The sequence below is a fragment of the Paramormyrops kingsleyae genome, chromosome 13 (genome assembly GCF_048594095.1).
Source record: "Paramormyrops kingsleyae isolate MSU_618 chromosome 13, PKINGS_0.4, whole genome shotgun sequence".
Taxonomy (NCBI): Eukaryota; Metazoa; Chordata; class Actinopteri; order Osteoglossiformes; family Mormyridae; genus Paramormyrops; species Paramormyrops kingsleyae.
In genome coordinates, this window is record NC_132809.1 from 11,086,115 (window position 1) to 11,107,839 (window position 21,725).

Genomic DNA, 21,725 nt, shown 5'->3' on the forward strand with positions numbered 1-21,725 from the left:
GGGAGTTTTACTTGCACTAAAATATTCTGAGGGCAGAACGAAAAATCATATTGCAGAGGAGGTGGGCCCAAGCAACTAGAGGAGGTGGGACCAAGACATCTGATTTGTTGGTCCTGCCTTCTCTAGTTGCATGGACACACCTCCTCTGCAATCTGATTGTTTATCTCTCTGAACCAGTTATTTTTCGTTCTGCCCTCAGAACATTTTTGTTTAAGTAAAACTCCCATGAGCACATCTAGGACCCTGATTTTTATGTCTCCCCCATTTTTTAGGTACATGTACTGGACGGACTGGGGGGAGGAGCCTCGGATTGAGCGGGCTGGTATGGATGGTAGCAGCAGGAAGGTCATCATAGACACGGACATCTACTGGCCCAATGGTCTGACTATTGACCTAGAAGAGCAGAAGCTCTACTGGGCCGACGCCAAGCTCAGCTTCATCCACCGGGCCGACCTGGACGGCTCCTCACGGTCGGTCTTCATCCATCCACACCTCCTCCACTGCCTTCTATCCGTTTATTTTAAGATCTCCATCAGCTGTGATCCATTGTGTTCCTGTGTGCCTTGGTGTCGCTTCAGAATGTAGGTTTGCTTATCAATGTCCGCATGAAATGTCCTCTATCATAAACCTAAAATCAATGACCACCTTTTTTTTGCGTAACCCTACTCCTTCTGGGATTGCACAGTGGAATTCCTGTTAAGTCTCCAGTTCCCATTTCTACATACCTTTTGTTTTTCTGCGAGAGTGGTTGCAGAATTGGTCGATCGAGACAAGAAAGCAAAGTTTAGGGTGTAGAGTCAATGTAACCAGAGGGTTTTCCAATAAACTTCATGCCAAATTATCCCACGAGTAGAGAATGTGAGAAGACCGCTGAGAATATATGAAAGCCTTATTGTTACCACATAAAAAGTCCCCGTCTCCGGCACAGCCAGCTCCCCTCCCACCCCACGTATCCAATAGTATATTTTTTCATGAACCCAGGCGGGCAGAGGTGCAGTGAAATGGGAAATGTGAAAACTGCTGTGAAGTCTGGTTGCAATTAATTTTATTTTTTCCCACCCCTGCTGCCCCTGTCCCTCATTCACTGGACTAACAAGGCAGACCTTGAGATGGAAAGACATCTCCCCTTGGTGGGATGCGTCTGGTTGATAGTGATCCCATGTTCACCCCCCCCGCCCCCCATTTGCATTCTTACAACCTCATTGGTCAGGCTGTCTTGCATGCCCATTGATTGGCTGTCTGCTTCTGGGTCATTAATAAGGCTCAAACCGCCTTCATCATGGGGGAAAGTGTAATGGCCAAAACAGATGCCGCCACATTGATTTTCTGACAGCCTGATTTGTTTAATTTCCTCTGCCGGGAAGAAACACAAAAATTATATTAAATTCAAGGGGTTTAACTTTCGTGCACACTTATAGACCTGGTTAACAACCCCAAAACGCTCCTTTGTTCAGGTCTGTACTTGGCTACTCTGCAGTATTTTTCCCCAAAAATGTTCAGCAAATAAGAAGTTTGACATCCAGGTAGTGATCTAATGATCATAAATTACTTCCATGCTTTTCCAAGTAAAAATTCTTAGCACATGTCTGGAATGATAAATTAAGACTGGATTGCCTTTCAGTGTGAATGAATGCATTTTTTTGTGTGGAATGTGAGTTAAAACTGTTATATGATTTTTCAAGATCTCTATGAGGTATGGCATAAGAAATGTTCTGGGGGACTACCATAAAGAATTTTAAGGTTCCCATTGATGTTGATAGATGTCTGTGTTTTGTTGGTATTTGTGTTTCTAGGGAGACGGTGGTGGAGGGCACTCTCACCCACCCATTCGCCCTCACCCTGTCGGGAGAGACCCTGTACTGGACGGACTGGCAGACCCGCTCCATTCATGCCTGCAACAAGCATACGGGAGACAAGAGCCGGGAGATTCTGGGTGGTATCTACTCACCTATGGACATCCAAGTACTGGGTCAGGAGAGGCAACCTGACAGTAAGTCTCAGGCCATGGGGATGGATGTCTTGGAGAGAGCAGTGTGTGAGATATTGTGTCCACTCCTGTTTTTGACACAGTGTCTGTCAGTACGTGTGAGTATTTACAAAAACTACAACTGCTACTCGTATTTCTCATGTCAGAGAATAACAAAAAAAGATAAAGGGTATGGAAACGACAAAGAGAATAGAAGCTATTACTTGCACATTGCAAAGGGGCAGAAAATTTCCAGAAACTTTCCATTCCATGGGAAGTTAAGCTGGGGAGTTCTGGAAATATTCCAAATTGGAAACTTTCCATGGGAATTAACATTAATATTTGTGAATTAATAGGAAAATTCCCAGAAGTTTGCAATGCTACCACCGTAGATGTATTTATTTAATTTTGACATTGTTCTTTCTTAGCTCCACCCACTATTTCAATGCAACCAATTGCAGGAATTGTAGGCATGACTTGCTTACACAGCTTGGGGCAGCGCAGTTTGTTTGTGTGGGATCAGGCAGCAGAGGAAGGCACTCTCTGCCATTCAGTGCATGGTGTTCACACTTTAAAAGCCATGCAATAGAGCTCAAATCAAGCGTGATGAGTCTATTTGTTTTTCCTAAATGCCTGTGTACTAACTGCCCCCCCCCCCCCCACACAATTCAGTTTGTATGGGGTGTCTGCTTATGTCCCTCATTGTGGGTGCGTGTGCGCGTGTGGCTGTGCGCGCGTGTGTGCGTGTTTTGTAGATTTCTCAATGCAGTGCAGAAAAGGCTGAAAGTCCGGCTGCTGCCAAGTGAGTTCTTAATAACTTTGGAAAGTTGGCCTTTTCCCGGTGTCCTGGACGTCGGGTTGGAATGCCGAACTGCTCGTAGGCTCCGTGCTCCGGTCGTTTCCGCAGCCATCCTCCCACCCTGCTTGCTTTTCTGCTGTTCGTTACTCTTCAGGCTGTATCACCTGGTCAGGAAATGACAAACGTGAAGAGTGTAGATTTTCTCAGAAGTTTTCCTTTGTAATGCAGTTCACTTCCCTTCATGGAGAACTTTTTATATGTGACTACCAAACTTGGGAGTTTACAGTGTGGTTATTTTGTGACTGAGATTTTGGGAGATTGTACGCTTGGCATACCTCTCTAAACCCTCTACTTTTTTATTTTATGTTTGGCTGAACAGTTTTTGTGTGCGCTAAGCTGTGAAAATTCATGGAATTAGTTCAGGTCTCTGACGTCCGTGGTTGCACAAATAGGTTCCCCCAAACTGCAGACCATAAACTGGGAGCGGTCACCTGGACTGTAAGGCCAGTGTTGCTGGGGAGGTCTCCCAGTTACATGGCATGCTCTTTTGTTTGGCTAATTGTGAGCTTTTTGAAAGCAAAAAAAAAAAAAGCGGAATTCCACATGAGCAAAGAATGGAACTGCTGGCATTCCTCTCGCATATCTTCCCTGACCCAGGAAGGTCTTTAAATCTCTCGCTGACCCTTTTTATTATTATTTTTCCTCAAATCTCTCTTAAATCTGTCATTGTGTCAACAGAGAGGGAAAAAAATACAAAAATCTACCCAGTATTCCCAGTGAGAGCCTGTGTGCGGCTCGGGAGTTCACTAGAAGCCCTCAGAAGTGGGCACGTTGAAATCTGCAGCGTTTACACTGCAAAATGCCAGTGCGCTCTTCAGCTGAGCTGTTTGGTTATCGTAAACTGTTAAACACCCCTGGCTTTCTCCAGTCTCTGAAAGCATCAGCAAGGTTATGTGTGGTCTTTTTTTTTTTTTTTTTTTTTTAACGCCAAGGATAGGATGGCTATTATTCTAGAATCCAGCAGAGAGGACGTGTTCCAAACATTTATGGCCTGAGTCCCGTTTACACGTTAAGTTTCCATTTTGTATTCGGAATTTCATCTTGCACAGATTGTTTATATGCATCTTGCGGCATTACGAGAGCGGTGGAGGTCTTAGAAAGACCACCCAGCCTGTCCGTTAGCTCTCGAAGGTCAGAAGGGGTAACATTTCTCCCTGTTTCCTCCTGCAGTTCACACCCCCTGCTCGCAGGCCAATGGCGGGTGCTCGCATTTGTGCCTGCTGTCGCCCATGGAGCCCCACTACAGCTGCGCTTGCCCCACTGGTGTCCGGCTTCAAGAAGATGGCATGACCTGCCGTCCAGGTGAGACCCAGTGCTTTGGAAAAGGGGGGCTTCCAGAAACTGCCTAGGGAGGGGCTTCTTCTCAAGTTTTTCGGTCCGCAACACAGAGGCAGGTTAAGCATGCTGCCCTCTCTCAGCCTGGGGATATTTCCACCAGCCCGCAGACGCCTCTGGATCATGCAGCGTGAGCAAATAATCAGCAGTATATAATGACCGGAGGTGGAGAAATACTGCTTTGCTCAGGCGGGTTTGCGTTGGGACAGAAACACAGATTGCTGCTCAGTAATTTCTAAAAACAGACATCTAAAACTGGCATCTAAAAAAATCTAAAAACGGGCAAAAACAAAACAATTCTGTTGCATTTTTTTTCATCCCATGACACAAATGTTTTACGACGCTCTGTGGCATGATCATAAAGTTTTTATATTGAGTTTTATCCCTTTTTCCCTCCATAGTCACCCTTCTTGCAGTAGGTGCTTATGGGTAATGTAGTGCTGCCGTTCTTCTCATACCCAGAGTGCTGCAGTGCTGCCTTTGTCCTTGTCACTCCACACTTTGCGGTTCTCTGTCTCCAGCTGCTAATTTAGGCCACCCTGGCCCTTCCCTCCGGCTGCTCCTTCCTCTCTTCCTTCCCTGTTCCCAGGTCCCTTCTGCTGTGTTCTGAAATACTCCAGCCCCCCTCCCCCACCTCAAACACCATGTTTGTTTGCTGTTGCGGTCAGTGTTTGTTTCCTCTGCAAATTCAATTACCAGAAGACGTCTGTTTTCTGGTGGGTCCCTCCGTGTTCACTTTCTGGAGCTAATCCGTCCGTCGTTTTCATCCCAGGCTGAGAGAGGGGAGCAATTACCTTGTGTTTTGCATTTATTTATTTATCAGACTGTTTTTCTGCAAAGCGACATGCAAGCAAGGCAGCTAAAGCATCATTTCCTTGTGTGCTCTGAGTAGACCGCCTTCGTGTCAGGTCCTTAAATATTCTCTAGCGCGTTTGGCTTTGCTCTGTCTGCCAAAATCTACAGCTAGCAAAATGTAAATTTTCTCTCTACTCCCCGCTTCTTCTGTAATTTCCCCCTGGCCAGGTTTCCAAATCGGATCATTTAAGATCTGAATAGTAATATTGCAGTGGCCTCCTTTAAGGTGAGCGGAGCCAGTTGTGGTACCCCAGTGGGGATAACTCTCGTCTGAGCGCCCCCCACCCCCAGGCAGAGAGGTGTGGCGCGGTTCCTCGGGGCCCCTGCATTTGCGGTGGGTGGGAGGGGGCACCCCAGCGGAAGAGACCAGGGATCTCGGGCCAGCCCCCCCCCTCCCCCGGCTCCATCAGTGCCGCAGGAGCGGCTGAGAAAACAGGGCTACTTTCCGTCTATTTCTGAATTCCCCCAGCACTGGTCTCTGCGGCCTGGGGTGTTTTATTGAGGTGATGAGGTTTGGGCCAGACCCCGTGACCCTTCGCGTCTGTCTCATGTCGGGACGTCCGGGAAGCCGTGCCGACCCAGGATGTGCTCACTTTGTGTGTTTAGTGGTGACGGCCTCGGCCTGCCCCGTCAGCTCGCCGCCGAGGAATGTTTACGCTCTTTTTTTTTTTTTTCCTCCTCGGGCGGACATTCTTCTCCTAGGCTCACAGGCCGCAGTCTGATTTATGAGGTCAGGACCCCCTCCAGTCACAGATTTGTGTGTAAAGGTAGCAATAACAATGTGACTCGAACAAGAGCCGCCTGCCTCAGCCCTGAGGTTTATCGGCGGCATTTTTCAGCTGACTCTGTTAACACAGTGAAGTTTGAGCGGTTTTTAACTGCCTGCAGTGTTTGTTTTTTTTTTTCTTTCCTTTGGCCGCCTGTCCCGTTAACGCCTGTCGTCCCGCGTCAGCCTGGCGATAAGCTCCGTCCTTGTAAGTGTTCCATCACCTCGGCAAAGCTCCTTTCCAGAATATCTCTGCTGCGGACACAGCAGACCATTGTGTCCAATCCACTCGAACCCCCCCCCCCCCCCCACCAACCCATACTCCACTCTCATAGTACCGCTGCGACCTCCATTCCAGTTCGTAACTGTTTGGGATTTCCAGTCGTATTCCCAGGCCAGCAGACAATGAATCATATTCTTCTGGGCTTCATTCCTGACCTAGGAGAGCAGCATGGAGATGTTTCCCAAAGCACAAGTGCCACCGGGAACAGACCCTGGACAAGGATGGCCGTATTCAGAATGGCTGTGGGATTAAGCTGCCTTTCTGCTGAATTCACAACTAAACCGAATATAAAACAATGCCCAATTATCCTCCCTTCCATTATCAGATCGACAATAAATGGCGTAGTGCATGGTAGGGATTAAAACGGCCGAGTGTCACGTTCCTTATTTGTTTAGCTTGGGTGGGTAAGTTGAAGGCATTTGTTGTGGTCTGGCGGTTGTGGGGGGGGGGGGGTGGGTGACGTCTTGTCACCTTCTGGATGCGAAGTGGATTGGGAGAACAATTCTGGGGGAAGGGACCAAATCGATGTCCTTGTAATCCGAAGTGTGCCGCTTCCCCTCCGTCACTGCTGATCGGACTCGGGTTCGCTCGCCGTCTTCATCACTGGAGCGTGCACACGCCAGAATCGTGCTTATTAAACATGGCCAGGAGAGGCCGGCCTTAATTACTCCGCGGCACGGGGCCCCAGTGACGAAATGGGGGTGCGACTCGCAGCCGCTCTCTAAACAATGTCGCCTTGGCAGGAACCAATTTGAGAATGTGTCTTGGCGTGCTGCCGATTACAGTGACGATAAGGACCCGCCCGTGGGGACTGGGGATTCAGCACACGGCCAGGGCCGATTGTGTCGGCGTCTGCCGCTCTCCCTCTTGGTGGCCGGTTTGGTCACGCACGCCATTTTTAACCAAGCGTTTAAGTTGATCAAAAATGACGTGTACGGTAATTGGGGTTTCTGACGAGTGGACCGTGAAGGGGGTATTTGCATTTGGTTGAAATTGCTATCCTTCAATGTTTATTTGCCCAGCTTTTTAATACGTTAATTTGAGAAATAGGGCTTGTGTTGAGAAATAAGTTACTGATGTCTGTCTGCATGCGGGGGTGCTATGTGTTTTTTTAATCCTAGGGGCTGAGGAGCTGCTTCTGCTGGCCCGCCGGACCGACCTACGAAGGATTTCCCTGGACCTGCCAGATTTCAGCGACATCGTGCTGCAAGTGGACGACATCCGACACGCCATCGCCATTGACTACGACCCTGTGGACGGGTACGTCTACTGGACGGACGACGAGGTGAAGGCCATCCGGCGCTCGCTCATTGACGGCAGTGACGCTCAGACGCTGGTCACCACGGAGATCCACCACCCGGACGGCATCGCTGTGGATTGGGTGGCTCGCAACCTGTACTGGACCGATACCGGCACCGACCGCATCGAGGTTACGCGACTCAATGGCACGTCCCGCCGGATCCTGGTCTCCGAGGACCTGGATGAGCCCCGAGCCATTGTGCTGGACCCTGTGGGGGGGTAGGTCTCAGAGCTTTAGGGTGCCCTGGCCATTTCCTTCTGCTTTTTTGGTTGCTTTTCATAAGTGCATTTATAGTAAAAGTTGGTGATAAATAATAATTTTAAAATATTACTACTCATTGATTGGTGAACCTGGTGCCTGATTAATGTAGATTCCCCTTCTTGTGCTTTTTGTCTAATCCCATGGTAATCCTATCACTCCTACACTTCATATCAGACTTGAGTCATCCTTGGTGCTGAGGGATCTGACCGGAGCCAAGTTCCTCTTGGCCTGGTCCCAACACCCACCTGTCCCTTCTCTGTCTCCAGATACATGTACTGGACCGACTGGGGGGAGAAACCCAAGATCGAGCGCGCCAACCTGGATGGCAGTGACCGCATAGTCCTGCTCAACTCCTCCTTGGGTTGGCCCAACGGTCTGGCCCTCGACTATGAGGCCAACAAGCTGTACTGGGGGGATGCCAAGACGGACAAGATCGAGGTACCAGACGAACCCCCCGGATCACAGTTGGGTTATTGTTGACACTGCCCCTTGTTAGATAAGAAGGTTAGATGCAGTTGGACTTTGGATCGGTCCATGTCTCTTCATATACATAGACCTATACACCCTTCTACTGCTGTCTACTTAGGTGCCTGAGAGTTTAAAGCTAACAGATCCCTACGTAGACTGTACCTTCTTGTACACACCCATGCAGAAAATCCCAGCCTCCCACCAAATTTACTCAGTTTCACTATTAACTCATTTTTGAGTTACCAATGCATTTTTACCTTCCACTCATTTCTATGTTCTACTCGGTTTTCCGGTACAGTTTGCACAACATGTGTAATGAGCCTGGTATCCGTGGTGACTGTAGTGTGTCCCCCCCCTCTCGTCTTCCTGCGGCCAGAACCTGTATATTCACTGGGAGGCATCCTAGATAAGGCTAGTCGTGGACCTGTGCTTTATCTGACCTTTGCCTAAGTGATAACCACTTTTAACATTCTTCTGAATTTGTGCAATGCTTGGTATTCCTGAATGGCAAAGCCCTCTTCACCTTTAACGCAGTCATCCGCCGAGTCTCCGCAGTGTTTACCTCTGCTCCCCGAAGGCCGACGGCTTCACATTATCACTTTCTTGGAGACTCTCTGCATCAAACATCTGCCTGGCGTGCCTGTAATGTGTCACGGTTAAGTTTGGTGTATCCACCAGACGCTCGTGTAAGCAGGCTTGTCATAATGTTAAACTCCGCGGATCTGCGTGAAGTCTGTGACCCTTGTCCACGCTAGTGCGCGCTTCCTTGGTGTTTTTGTGTTGTATAACGTGTCGGGTGGCCTGTAGGAACAGGTTGAAGGTGTCTGGGCATGCAGAGTTTGCTGTGTTTCTCTCCAAGGGGGGGGGGGGGGATCTGTGCACCAAGTGTAGCGTCCCTCCTGGTTCTGCCTTAACCCTTTCTAGCCCCTAGCACTATGGGTGACTCCTGGACTGCTCCCAGCAATGCTAATGGATGTTACTGGCTGTAGTTGTTTCTGGCCAGTTATTTTGGCTCCCTGCGTATTCTGTCTAAGCTCCCGGCGTCCGTGATGCAGCTGCCGTCCCAGTCGGACGATGAACCAGGCTTTCGCTGCACAAATATTTGAACTTAGTATTTACCATAAGCTGTTTCATATCTGAATCCTCTTTATTTTGCTCACTGTGATGCAAGCTGCCCGGAAGGAGATTTTCAGTTTGTGCTCCTGATGTTTTGAGCATCTGCTGGCAGATTCCATAAGTCTCTAAGCCCATTCACCCAAGTTAAAAAAAAAAATAAAAAATTCAGGATCCCCCTCCCCAAAACCACAAAGGAGAGCAGTAAATGGACATCTGTCCTAATTGGCTGCCACATGGACCCATATTTTCTCCCTTATCAGAGCCATGTGTTACTTTATTTCTTTAAAAATTACATAAATTATGTGTTAACTCCTTCACTGTGAGGCATAGTCTGTGCTGAACAACCCCCCCCCCAATACTGGTACAGATTGGATGTATAGTTTTTCATAGAAGGGTTTGCTGACCCTGTGTGTGCACCTGGGCAGCACTTTTCGGGCCCAGCAGTCTTGCCCCTCCCTCCACTGTGCCCCACACCCCAATCTATATGCTTAACTGCAGCACAAAGGGGCCAGTCAGAGCGGCAGAGAGCCCTCTCACCGAGGGAACCATTTGGCAAGGCTCGTCAAACCTTGCATGACAGTCCACAGCCCCCCCCCCCCCCCCCCCCCCCCCGCCCACCCGGCACCCTGCGGGATCATTGTTCGCAGCCCCTAAAAAACGTTTAACTGCCCCGGCATCTGAGGTGAGAACCAGGCGAAGAGGCCTGGAGGGGGCCAGTTGGGGGGGGTGGGGGTGGGGGGGGGGGGGGCAAGTGGGGTCGAGGCGGCCCCTGTGTTAGCTAGTTTTTATCATATCTGCCCTCACTCTTATTCAGAGTGAACAGGGGAAATGAAATTTATTTTTTAGTTTTAGCGAATGGGGCAGGCAGCACCAATGCAATTAGCGGTTCACACACCAGGATATCGAACCCAATGCCAGCCCTGCTTCTCGTTCTCACTCTGGGGGCCTGTCTTCTGCCTTTCACTCCTCCAGGAATTGTGGGTATTTCCTGAGGGACGGAGACGTGATTTGTGCAGATTTTGCTATATGAACACTGGTTCCAGATTTCTCTTTAAAGGGTGATATGGGTTCTCTTGATGTCCCCGGCTCAGTGCATTTTGGGAATGGTCTGCTTTGTGGTCCAGTCTATTTCAGAGCACTCTGCGTTGTCCAGTCAGCATGAACGACTGGACAGGAGCTGGGAGGGGTAGATGTAAGGTTACATCTGTAGGTTGGGGTCCTGCTGTTTGGTTGTAGGAAGGTGTGCTTAAAGGTGTATACAGTGTACGCTTCATCGTATTTAAATTCCCGAACAGCGAAGTTCCTCAGTTTCCTGTGAATTTGTTCTTTTCCTGCTGAGGACTCAGGAGGGTGGGATGAGGGTGGGGGGCTCCGCCTTTTCCTACCATGGTTGGCATCCCAGAGAGGGCTGTCCCACAGAGAAGGGCCCCTTTATCCCAAGATGAGCGCTGGAGGCTTAGGGCCTCGTCCGGCTGCAGAAACGTTCAGGGCGTCTCGTTCCCTGCGAGCCCTTCGAAGTCACCTAATGGGTTCAGCCTTTTGTCGTCCAGAGCCACTTCATGCTGAAAGGGAGGACAGTTTGAAGTGCTAATAGGCAGAAACCCCCCCATTAGTGGATCCTCGTTAATGAGTGGCCATAATGAAGCTTTCTCTCTTGGCTTTCCCCTTAAATTTTTTTTTCACGCTCATTAGCTGTTCTTCTGTTCAGATTCCTGTTTCATTTTTAAAGGCCAGTGCATTTGCATGTTACTGTTTATCTTTTAACAGCCAATCTTCTTTTTTTTTTTTGTTGTTGAATTAGAGCTTCAAAAAACAGCTCCGAATGTGCCTGATCCCTGCCTGAATGGCAATAAATAAGGGTTAGGGGTTTTGTAGCTTTCCTTGGAGCCCCCCTCCCCCCCCCCCCTTTTAATAGTTGTATGAGCTGATGACAGGGGTGTCTAAGAAAATGTTTCTGCACAATTCACAATGTGAAATGCCTGTAGGGATTGAATCCTACATGCTGGCTGTGCACAACAGGTCATATCACACACACACACACACACACACACATGTATGTGTTCATATCTTTGTGGGACCATCCATACATTTCTATAGGCATAACTCTAATCCCAACAATGAAAACCTTAACCCCTACCCAACAATAACCGTAACCACAAATAACTAAACAAAATACAAGACTTTTGACATTTTTAATTTTTTGATTGCATTCACAGATTCCCCTTGTGGAGACCAAAAAGGTGTTCTCTGCAACGTCAGAATAACAGGCTTTATCACGTTTGGTCCCCACAATGTAACATATACATGACGACACACACACACACACACACACACAACATTCACTCAGTACCAGTTTTTTTGCTGCTGTAAGTGGAGAGTCAGAGATGGTGATTGCAGGTACGTCGGCCTTTATGTTTGCTGCCGAAAGCTCGGTCTTGAACTCCTTCCAAGAGTCGCCCCCTTTCATCTTTTCGTTTCTGCGCTCCTCAAAGAAGGTGAAATTATTGGCCCATGGACTGGATGGATGTTTTTTTTTTTTTTTTTTTTCTTCCTTAAACATTATGGAAAGTATTTCAGATACACTCACTCCTGTTTTCTGTTTGTATCAGTCATTTTTTAAGGAATCTGCTCCCCCTCTTCCTCTGATGCCACCAGTAGACAACCCACCGGTAACCCCGCCCCCCCCCCCCCATCACAGGGTCCCCTCTGCTTTAGCACAGAGATGCTTCAGATCAAGTCTTTTGACTGATGTCCTGTTTGTAATGCAGAAAATCCTGCTTTGTTGTACAATTATGTAGATCTGTTCTCTTTGTCTTTCTGATTGGCCGGCATATGTGTCCAGTAGATCTGCATATATTAGCAAAGGCGCAGGGCCGTGAGTGACAGGACGTGGACCACAAGACAAGATGTTCCTTTTAGCGTCGTGGAAGGCGGAGTGGGGGGGGGGGGGTGTCATTGTCAGGCTTTCTGCATATGGCCATCTGCTGCTGGGGACGGGGTTGTATAATCCCTGACATCTTTCTTCTGTTGAATCGCAGCTCTGTTCCCTTCATTTCAAGGAGCAGAACAGAGAGAGAGATCTACCTTTAATTGCCACCCCCTGCAGCAGCCTGCTTTTTGGCCTGGTGAGAGGCTTTTCTTTGCCGCATGTTAGAAGTCCTGAGTAATGCCCCTTGGAGGCGCCGTCGGGGCCAGGGTGACCCCAGTGGAATCTTCTTTAGCCACATGCTAGTGCGGAGCAGACGGTGTATCAAACCGGACTTCTGCTGAGGTGCCTTCGCCATGACTGTCCGGCGCATGTTGGTTATTCGATGGTTAAGCCTTAAATTCTTTCTGTCATGTGTACTTAAAATCGCGTATTTAGATTAGTCATAGTGATTTAACTCGGCCTGTCAGCCCGTAGCATGAGCTGCATTGGCTGTGTTAACGTTTTGGCCTTCGTGTCAGTAGGAAGCACAGTGGCGATTGTAAGTACGCCCCCACCTCCTAAAGAGCTTAGGTTATTAGGCAGTGCAGCCGTTGAGAAGCTAATAGGACCAGTGAATAGCTGGCCATCCCACTGCCTGTGGGTCGGAGTTACGCAGCCACTGCAGGCTGGTTCCAGCTGATCCCAGCCTGCAGTGTTCATGTGGCCTACAACCTCGCTGCCCCACCCCCCCCCCCCATTGACGTGATTGACGTCTATTAAGGACATCGTGTTTTAAACAGACTCCCCCACCTCCTGACCCCACACTCCGCCATTATGACTTCTCTTGTGTTTCATGGTTTATGGGATTAGAGGTTAAACGGCTAAGAGCAAGCTGTGAGTTTGCCGGAACGACTGGCCCTCTCACCGCAGGCAGTGAAAGCTCCCGTGTATATTCAGGCTGGGGGAGACGTCCTCCCTGCTTGCAGTATGTTATAGTCCAGTGCATCAAGCAAGGTAGTTACAGGCTCTGTGCTGATGAACTCTATAGGCGCTTTCCTACTGAGTTCCTGGGCCATCTTGACTGCGAACTTTTCTGGTTCCTTGCCACTTTTCCACTGCACAACAGGAACTGTGATCAAATGAGCAGGCGTGATACAAAAAGCTCATGGGTTAAACTTCACATGGGCTCACACAAAGGCAAATGGACCTACTGAGATGCTGATACCTACGAATCGCTCTCAGTCTCGCGGTACCTCTCTACCAAGTTCCTGTGTTCCTGTGTTCGGGGGGATTTTTTTGTCTTTATCTATTGTACATTTAGTGATACAGTAATCATGGCCCCTAAGAAAGTGAGCAGTGATAGTAACAAACTAAAGAGGAAAGCAGTGAGAGTAACTGTAGAACTTATAAATTATAGGGTGGTATCTGCTCTGGCTTCGGAGTGTGGGATTGTCATTTATTTCATGTTTATTGCCTTTGTATGTGTGCTTTTTCACGTGTGTATTAGTTTTATATTGATTGTTAATGCTTTTCGTTATGAGTTAGGTCGGTAGATACATTTAAATAGGGAATCATTTGGGGGTCTGGGAAGGATTAAATTCATTTACATTATTTCTTATGGGGAAATTCCACTTGGATATCGGCCAAATCGCAACTCAACCAGCCTTCTGGAACGAATTAAGGTCGTGTTCCAAGGTACCACTGTACAAGCAAAAAAGGTATTCATTTATGCTTTTAATTCAATGGGGGGTTTAGAATAATAATTCCATATACTAAATTTTTGCTTGACTATTTCTGTTTGTTTTTACTGCACTTCCATGTGACTAACAAGTTAGATCTCATGCTTGTTGTCAACCAATTAGCAAAGTTTATTGCTATGAGCCCCACCCAGTAGTTCGTGGTTGAGCAAAAACTACCCAGTCTGGAGACTAAAAAAAATGGTTCAGGAACTACAGTGGTACCTCGGTTCTCGAACTCACTAGAACTCGAATTTCTTGAAAGTCGAACAAACCAGTTTAACCTAGAACTCGATCTGAATATCAGAAGTCGAACCGTGAACGCTGACCTAATATAAATTGTACGCGCCAGGAAATGAGTAAAAAAAAAAAAGGTTGTTTCCACGTCTCTGAGTGTGTCAGCCTCGCATTTGCTGTAGTAGCAGCGCTTGTTGGTGATGATGCTATTTTATTGAAAATACTGTATCAGGTAATACACTGTACTTTATATCATTTTGTTTATACCATTGCTCACCAAAAAGTTACGTAATAGTTGTACAAATGTTACAACCTAAAAGTTTGCTATTCACAAACAAATTAACAAATACAGAGTAATAATAAAAATAAACAATGGACCGGATTCTAAGTTTTTATTGTCATGTACAGACTACAATGCAATTCTTACTTGAATGCCTTCTTCACAGACTGGACGATTAACTAAATAAAGCAGCGCAACATTACAGTAACTAACAATAAATAAACCACTAACTTACGTGTACTATTAGAGCATTTATGTCATTTTTTTATTTAAACTTTATTTTACTAGGTAAATTAACTTAAAACCAGTTCTCACTGCTTTACGTGATATTCTGGAGAAATAGCAGATAACGCATCAGAACTGCCTGGGATACAAACGTCATGCGTGTAACTAAACTCTTCAGCCAATAAGGGCAAAGATGTGTCGTCACGGAGGTGGTTCCAGTTTGTGCAGCCGGGTGAGAGGTCGCAATGCATCTAACCGTAATGCATTGCGTCAGGATCAGAATGCGTTGCTTTAAGCCAGCGCTGTAAGCAAGTCGAACGCACCCAATGACCGGACTGGAGAAACAAACTGAAATGCGGACTTAATACAGAGGACTAATGACAACAACCAGAAACAGCTGATCACATGGGGATCCCACACGAGGTTAACGAGGGGGCGTGGCACACGGAAGGAGCGGACGATTGGGGCAGGACAGGGGTAATGTTGGGATAAGATCTTTATCGTTTTGGAAGCCAGAAAAAAATGCTCTTCTTGTTTTATCCTGATCATTTTGTGTTTAAATGCTAAAAAAAAAACACATATTTAGGTGTAATTTTGGGGGGCCGGGAACCAATTAATTGGTTTTCCATTATTTCTTATGGGAAAAATTCGATCAGAACTTGAACTTTTTAGGATTCGATCCGGAGTCCGGAACGGATTAAGTTCGAGAACCGAGGTACCACTGTACCTCTGAGGAACTACAATCGGGCCGAGTTCCTGAGTTGGGAACATGGCCAAAGTTCCTGGTTTTCTGAAAAAGGTTCCTGCGGTGGGAACACGCCTTATACAGCAATCATCACTGGGTCTCTGCAGGGGATTTGGAATTCCCTCCGATCGGATAGCGTGAAAGCTAGTGAGTGACGGTGGTGATTCTTTCCTCGGTGACCTCAGAATGCTCTATGAATGAGCCTATGGTAGGCTAGTGGGGGTAGGGACCAGGTTTAAAGAAAAAACATGCGACAGGAGCCAAATTAATCCAGCCAAGTAGTAAATTGCTTGGTAACAGTGTTTGTTGCCGTGGCTGGAGATGTCCGGCCCTGTTGCAGGCCGGCTGTTGGTGCCAGGCTTTGAGGGAGCTCACATCGCCTCAGGTTTATGTCTGCCGCGGGGCCAGCGCGTCCGGGACACCTGGCGGTAATATTTTCCATACCGAACGCCCAGGGCTTCTCTGTCCAACTTTTTTCTATTTTTTTTTTAATAATTCTCTCCTACAGGTTGTGATTTGTGCTTTGAAAAGAATGTGTGTATAAAAAAAAAAAGAACTCTGACAGAGAGCATATTTAGGGCGAAGGGAACCTTGTGTCTTTATGGAAAAGCTTAAGGTTCCTCACGGACGGACATCCGGAGAGGCAGAGCGGACATCATGGCCCCTTTGCTGGGGATTAAATCACTCAACACTCCTCGGCTCTTGTGGGGCAGGGGAAATCCACGCGGGACCCCCCCTCACTGAGCCAAGCTCGCCTTTCCTGTGTGGCTCACAGCACGGGCAGAATAAACTCCACAGTGCCGTGGCGACAGCCCAGGCCTGGCCACGTTCACACGGCATCAATCATCATCTGGCTGCATGTGCGGGGCTTAACATCACTTTGCGCAATTTCTTTCCCCCCCACTTTTGGTTTTGGTCTGACCCTTTTCAGTTGCTCCACACTGGAAGACAGAATCCAAATTTCACAATTAAGGGGGAGGGTGCCCACTGCTTTAAATTAACAGCACGCCGTCGGTATTGTGGCCATGTGTGGCGCCCGAAGGATCGGCCCAGTCCCTCAGCGCGCCCCAAAACGGCGTCTGGCTTGTAGTCACCCCCGCTCGTCTACGCGTGTTTACACTCTGAGCCGCGTCCCGTGGGTCCGAGGGGAGGCCCAGCAAATGTGTCCTGTGGTTCTGCCACTCATCCCCCTCCATGTTTTCCAGCTGAGGAACCAGCGCCCGGGGCACAAGCTGGAGCACTCCACATCGCCACCTGGGGGCGGGGCAGGTACACCCACAGCGGGCAACAGACAGGGAGCGGCCTGCAAGGCGTGCAGCTTCTGTTCTGGCTGCGCCTGCGGCTCATTGTCCCAAAGTACACTAACAACAACCCCCCCCCGCTGTTTTTTTTAATATATACCGATGTTGTGGTGAAGAGTCCTTGTCATGGCGGACGGGTTGTCTGTTAACAATGCATTCCTTGTGTGCCTCAGCCCACGCCTTACAAGAATTTACAAGCGCCGGTCGTCCCACCGGATGGGTTCACGGGACTGCAGCAGCTCCTCGTGCTGCTGGTCTGTAGTCGCGTGGAGGCACTGGCCCCGCCCCCTGGCGATGAGTGTGTGGGCCGCGAACCACCTCCTGGGTCCTCGAAGCCTGTGCTGCTTATGCCACCGTCGCCGGATCACATTTCCATTCAGCCCTGATGCTCATTACCCCCCAATCTGGAGAGAGGCTCTAAATCTGATGCCAGTTATTTAAATCCCGACTGCCTGCCATTAAAAAATTTTTTTTTCTGTTTCATTTCCGGTTTCATTGCCTTCACCCGAGCCGGACCCCTTGGGCCTGAAACTGCGAACAGCGCCGTTACAGATTGCTGACTCGCCGCGGCGTCTGCGTGCTGGTGGGGGTGAAGGGTGGGGGTTATCTTGGGCGTGGAGCTGTCACAGAAAGTGATGGGAAATCGAAGGCCTCCGGATTGGTTTGGCGCTGGTCAGTATAGTGGGCCAGTTTGGCTATATCCAGCGGTACTAGATCGATAGAGAACAGAGACCCAACACAGTGAATCGTCGAGGCTTGTCTGGTGGGGGGTCAACCTAATGCGGCCTTGGAGTGACTGTGGCGGGGGTGCTGGGAAGTAGGGGGGTTAGACAGCCACAGGAGACGGTGACGAGGCGTCGATGATGCGGCATTGAGGACGTGGCGTTCACATGGTAAGAATGTGTTGGTGGTTTGCGTTCACGTTCAGGCCGAGCAGAAGCGAGGTGAGGCGCCGGCCAGTGGGTGATGTGGGGAAAATTTTGGGAGGCTGCCGCTCGGGGGAATGGGTGAGCGTGTCATTGCCGGCGGAGCAGGAAGCGTTCGTGCTGGAGAACGAGTCACGGACAAGAGAACAGAACCCCACAGCCCGTGGAACTTTTCAGTTTTCTGGCGGATGGGCTGCAGTCTGTGTGGATGCTCTGGGTCTACAGCTCGCCAGCATCGAAGCCGTTGCAAATCTAACTTGTGTCCAAATTCCGCACAAGGTCTTTTTTCTTGCCCCCGTTTCTCCCCCTTTCCTTTTGTGTTCTCTCTGTTTTTATGCGGCAGTTTCCCAGTCAAAAAAGCGTTCTCACACCATTTTAAAAGAGGACTTATTTCGCCATCAAAAAGTCCATGGAGAACAAGGTTACTGCGGCCTTTCAACAGCGTTGGCTGTGACTAATTGCCTCTATAAAAATGAAAAGGGGGGGGTGGGGGGTTGCTGATACAATAGCCAACAGAGCGATCTTTTTTCTTCTTTTGCTTGGTCGGACCAGAATTCAATGGAGTCGAATATAATACAAAGCGTTCTACTTCTAGTGTGAATCTGCGGTAAATGTATGAACTCAATCTGTAAAAACGTCTGCGAAATTAAGTTTTCTCACTTAGGATATGGTTTTTCACCTTTTTGTTTCTAGCTGACATGGGTTCTTAAGCAGGAGTGAGTAGCTCTGTTTGAAAAGAAAGCGGACTGCTCGATGGCGCCCCCTGTGGTCAAGCCGCTCCTCTCCTCCCGCGGGGTCCCGGGGGCCTGCTCCGCACGCCGCCGTGATAATTAGCCCCAGCAGCCAGCATGCACAGAGCCCCCGGTGTGCTACTGCCCGGACATTCCCACCCTGCCCTCCCTCATCCGGAGGTAGGACAGCCTTCCTGAGGGAAGCTAGTGAACAAGCTAAGCAGGAGGATGTCCCCGGCCGCCGTAAGGAGTGTGAGAGTAGCACAGCAGTGCTGACTAAGCCTGGTGACGAGATCCTGGTCTCTGGTTGGCTGCATTGACCCCAGGAAAACTCATCCAGCGCACATTTGCATAGTGGCCATATAAACCTTCATTAGTCAAGTCTGTCTGATGGCTTATGTTTTAACTGCGAATTCCTAAAATACTGAAAAAATGATTGCGTGTGCCTTTTTCCCTGAAAAATTTCCACCCTAACAGATCCTGTTTCATGAAATATGTCAGTAAGTGAATGTTCTTCACTAAGAGATGATTCTGAAACATACCTTCCACTTCAAACGCTGTAGCATTTGTGGGGAACCACACAAAGCAGGCCGAACCTATACTTCCGCGTCTCCTGTCACGTCTCACTTTGTCAGGCGCTGTGAAAACGAGCCATTCTGTTTGTTATGTGATGTTTTAATCTACCTACCCCTCCAGGGAATCCAAGCTGGCCGCCTCAGCAGAAGCAGAAGTTGAATAGAATCGTGAAAGACGAAACCCGTTACTGAACGTGGCATTTCCCCATCTGGGACTCTTCCTGAAGGGGGCGCCACATGGCGCTGCCCGCCCTGTTTTTCAGACCAGTCCTTGAGGCCCCCGAACGCTCCATGATTTTGCTCCCTCTCAGCTCCCAGGGAATTGGGAGAGAGCAAAAATGTGGACCTTCTTGGGGGTCCCTTGGTTTGAAAAACACTGACCTAGGGCCCTGAAATTATCATGGATTTTCTTGGTAATGGGCCCCCTAGAACTCCTGAGAAGGTTGATCCTGCCCTGGTCATAGGATGAAGGCGAGTCAAAACCACAAGGTTGAGGTTGGGGGAGTCTTATACTTTATTATTATGTCTTATTATGGTCTCCTGAGTGTAGGTGTAGCAGGGAGTTGTACAGAATCTGCAGTACATCTAAAGCAAATCTGGCCCTCGATTCCAAATCCAGGCCTTGTTTTTCAGTTCTCCCAGGTAGTTAATAATTACTGGTTCTGATTGGCTAGAGTCTCCACACCCGTGATTTGAATAACCCGCTGCTAGAGCCCGATGTGCAGGTACAGCTGTTTAGTGCCCCTTTTTCCTTGCTGGAGGTGTCTGACTCTGTTGCAGGAGTTCGAATGTATCGGAGCTCCTGTACGCAACTTCTGAGAGTCTCGCTGATGTCTCCTCCAGTTCCACGGATCTGCTCAACTGATCTGCCTGCCATAGGGTCCACACTGCAGGAATAAATCAAGTCGACATCACTCTGGGACAACCGCTGACAGCCTCTCCAGCTCTGCCTCGGCCCCCCGCTCCACACAGGAAGTGCTCAGCACAGGAACGCCCCCCCACCCCCTTCCATAGGAAGTCCTCATTTTAAGGGCTGCGCCACACGAAACAATCAATGGCGTTATTGCAACCATCACTGGCAAACCGCTAGAACCAGATTGCATCCCTTAAGGCAGCTCAGCCACCCAATAATCAATGGCGAATAACAGTCCACCTTCCTCTGATAAAAATTTAATGCATTCCTGTCTAAAAATGGCTTGCTGGAAAAACATTTCGTGGCAGAAAGGGAATTTCCAAGTCCACAGTAGGGCGTTATTAAAGCCCCGAGACAGGTATAGGTTGCAAGGCCTTGGAGTTTCCTGTGAGCTTTCTGATAACTTTCCTGTTTGTACAAGTCGGAGGCCTCGTCTGTATTTATGAAAGAAAGGCATTTTGGGGAGTTGCGAGTTTTCATGACTGCAGGGAAGGGGGCTGGTTTGCTTTGGGAGTAGGTGAGGGAGGGTGGGGTGCAGAGGGGGGGGGGGAGCAAGGGGCTTCTTGCAATGGCAAGGGTGAACTTTTCAACCCCTTGTTACGGGCCAATCCCACAAGCCCCTGGGAGTGGCCCTTCTGGATAGTTCTGGAGGTGAGAGTCCAGACAGGACACATTGAGTAAAAAAGAAAAACAAAGCCACAAAAAAAAACACAAAAACAGGCAGATTGATGGCCGCCTTTCTGCACCCGTTTTCTGCCTTTCCTGAAAAGTATGGAGTCTTTGGAGTGTCGTCCGTCCCATGCTAGACTTTTTTTCTCTCTTTCTGAATGTAAACATTTTCACCGCTGACATGTCTATTTTCAGAGGCACTTTTTCCCCCGTAGTAGGAATGTGAGGATCAGACTCGACGGCTGTAATTGCAGCTTTTTTCTGAAAAGGACACAGTGGTACCAAGATGGCGCTTGCTTCCTGTTTATCTTTTTTCTTAGTTCTTTCACCACTCTGCGTGTCATTTTACCTCGTTATCCTCTCGGTGACCGGGATTCGGTACTGTCACATTTGTTTATTCGCTGTGATATACTTTCCTGCAGGAGGTTTGCTTGCTCGTTTGTTCGCCTTCCATGTTCCAAAGTTAACAGGAACACGACTAAATCAAATGTGCACAAAATATTTCAGTTGCCTCTTGTCAACTCGGTTATGAGGTTATGAGTGTAGAAAAACAGAAGCAGATGATATGTGTTTCTGTAATGATCTAGTGGTGTGCAACTGGGATACGAATTATCTGTTTGTTGTCCCAAGACAGTGTGTTAAAGGAGTTAGTGAGCAATGACTTGATTTGATGCAGATGTTTGAAATTTGTTAAATATTTTTCTGGCTCGTGCAGTTAAGAGCAGCAGAATTATGTGTACATGCTTGTGCACAGTGTCCATCTGATTGTCTTTGTTATGCAAGGCACCAAAAGTCTCGTTCAGTGCAACCGCCCCCACAACTTTCACACACATTTTGCAGGTGATCAACACGGATGGGACGGGTCGGCGGACCCTGCTGGAGGACAAACTGCCCCACATCTTCGGCTTCACGTTGCTAGGCGACTACGTCTACTGGACGGACTGGCAGCGCCGCAGCATCGAGCGCGTGCACAAGACTGAGGCAGTCCGGGAAATCATCATCGACCAGCTGCCCGATCTGATGGGGCTGAAGGCGACTAGAGTCTCTGCCACCTTCGGTATGGAGGCGATTCTCGCGAAAACACCACCTCTGTTCTCAAAGTGCAGCCTTGTCCTCGTCCTCAGAGAATGATTGGTCTAATTGACCTTTTACATTTTTTTGTTTTCCCCTAAGACAAGGAAATTTTTATTACCAGAATACCTTACTGCTTAATTTTGGTCTTCTTCAGCCTTCAGGTGACCAGCTCCCTGTAGATCAAGATCCTTGTAGA

At 48.5% G+C, this 21,725-nt stretch overlaps 1 protein-coding gene across 1 annotated transcript in view; it reads left to right on the top strand.

Moving 5' to 3' along the window:
• lrp5 (low density lipoprotein receptor-related protein 5) overlaps window positions 1-21,725 on the top strand; it is a 48,997-nt gene that overhangs the window by 12,913 nt on the left and 14,359 nt on the right. The window contains exons 4-9 of the mRNA XM_023842167.2: window positions 273-470; window positions 1,794-1,990; window positions 3,996-4,127; window positions 7,186-7,582; window positions 7,892-8,063; window positions 21,296-21,512. Of these exons, the coding sequence (XP_023697935.1) occupies window positions 273-470; window positions 1,794-1,990; window positions 3,996-4,127; window positions 7,186-7,582; window positions 7,892-8,063; window positions 21,296-21,512 (1,313 nt within the window). The remainder of the gene's footprint in view (window positions 1-272; window positions 471-1,793; window positions 1,991-3,995; window positions 4,128-7,185; window positions 7,583-7,891; window positions 8,064-21,295; window positions 21,513-21,725) is intronic.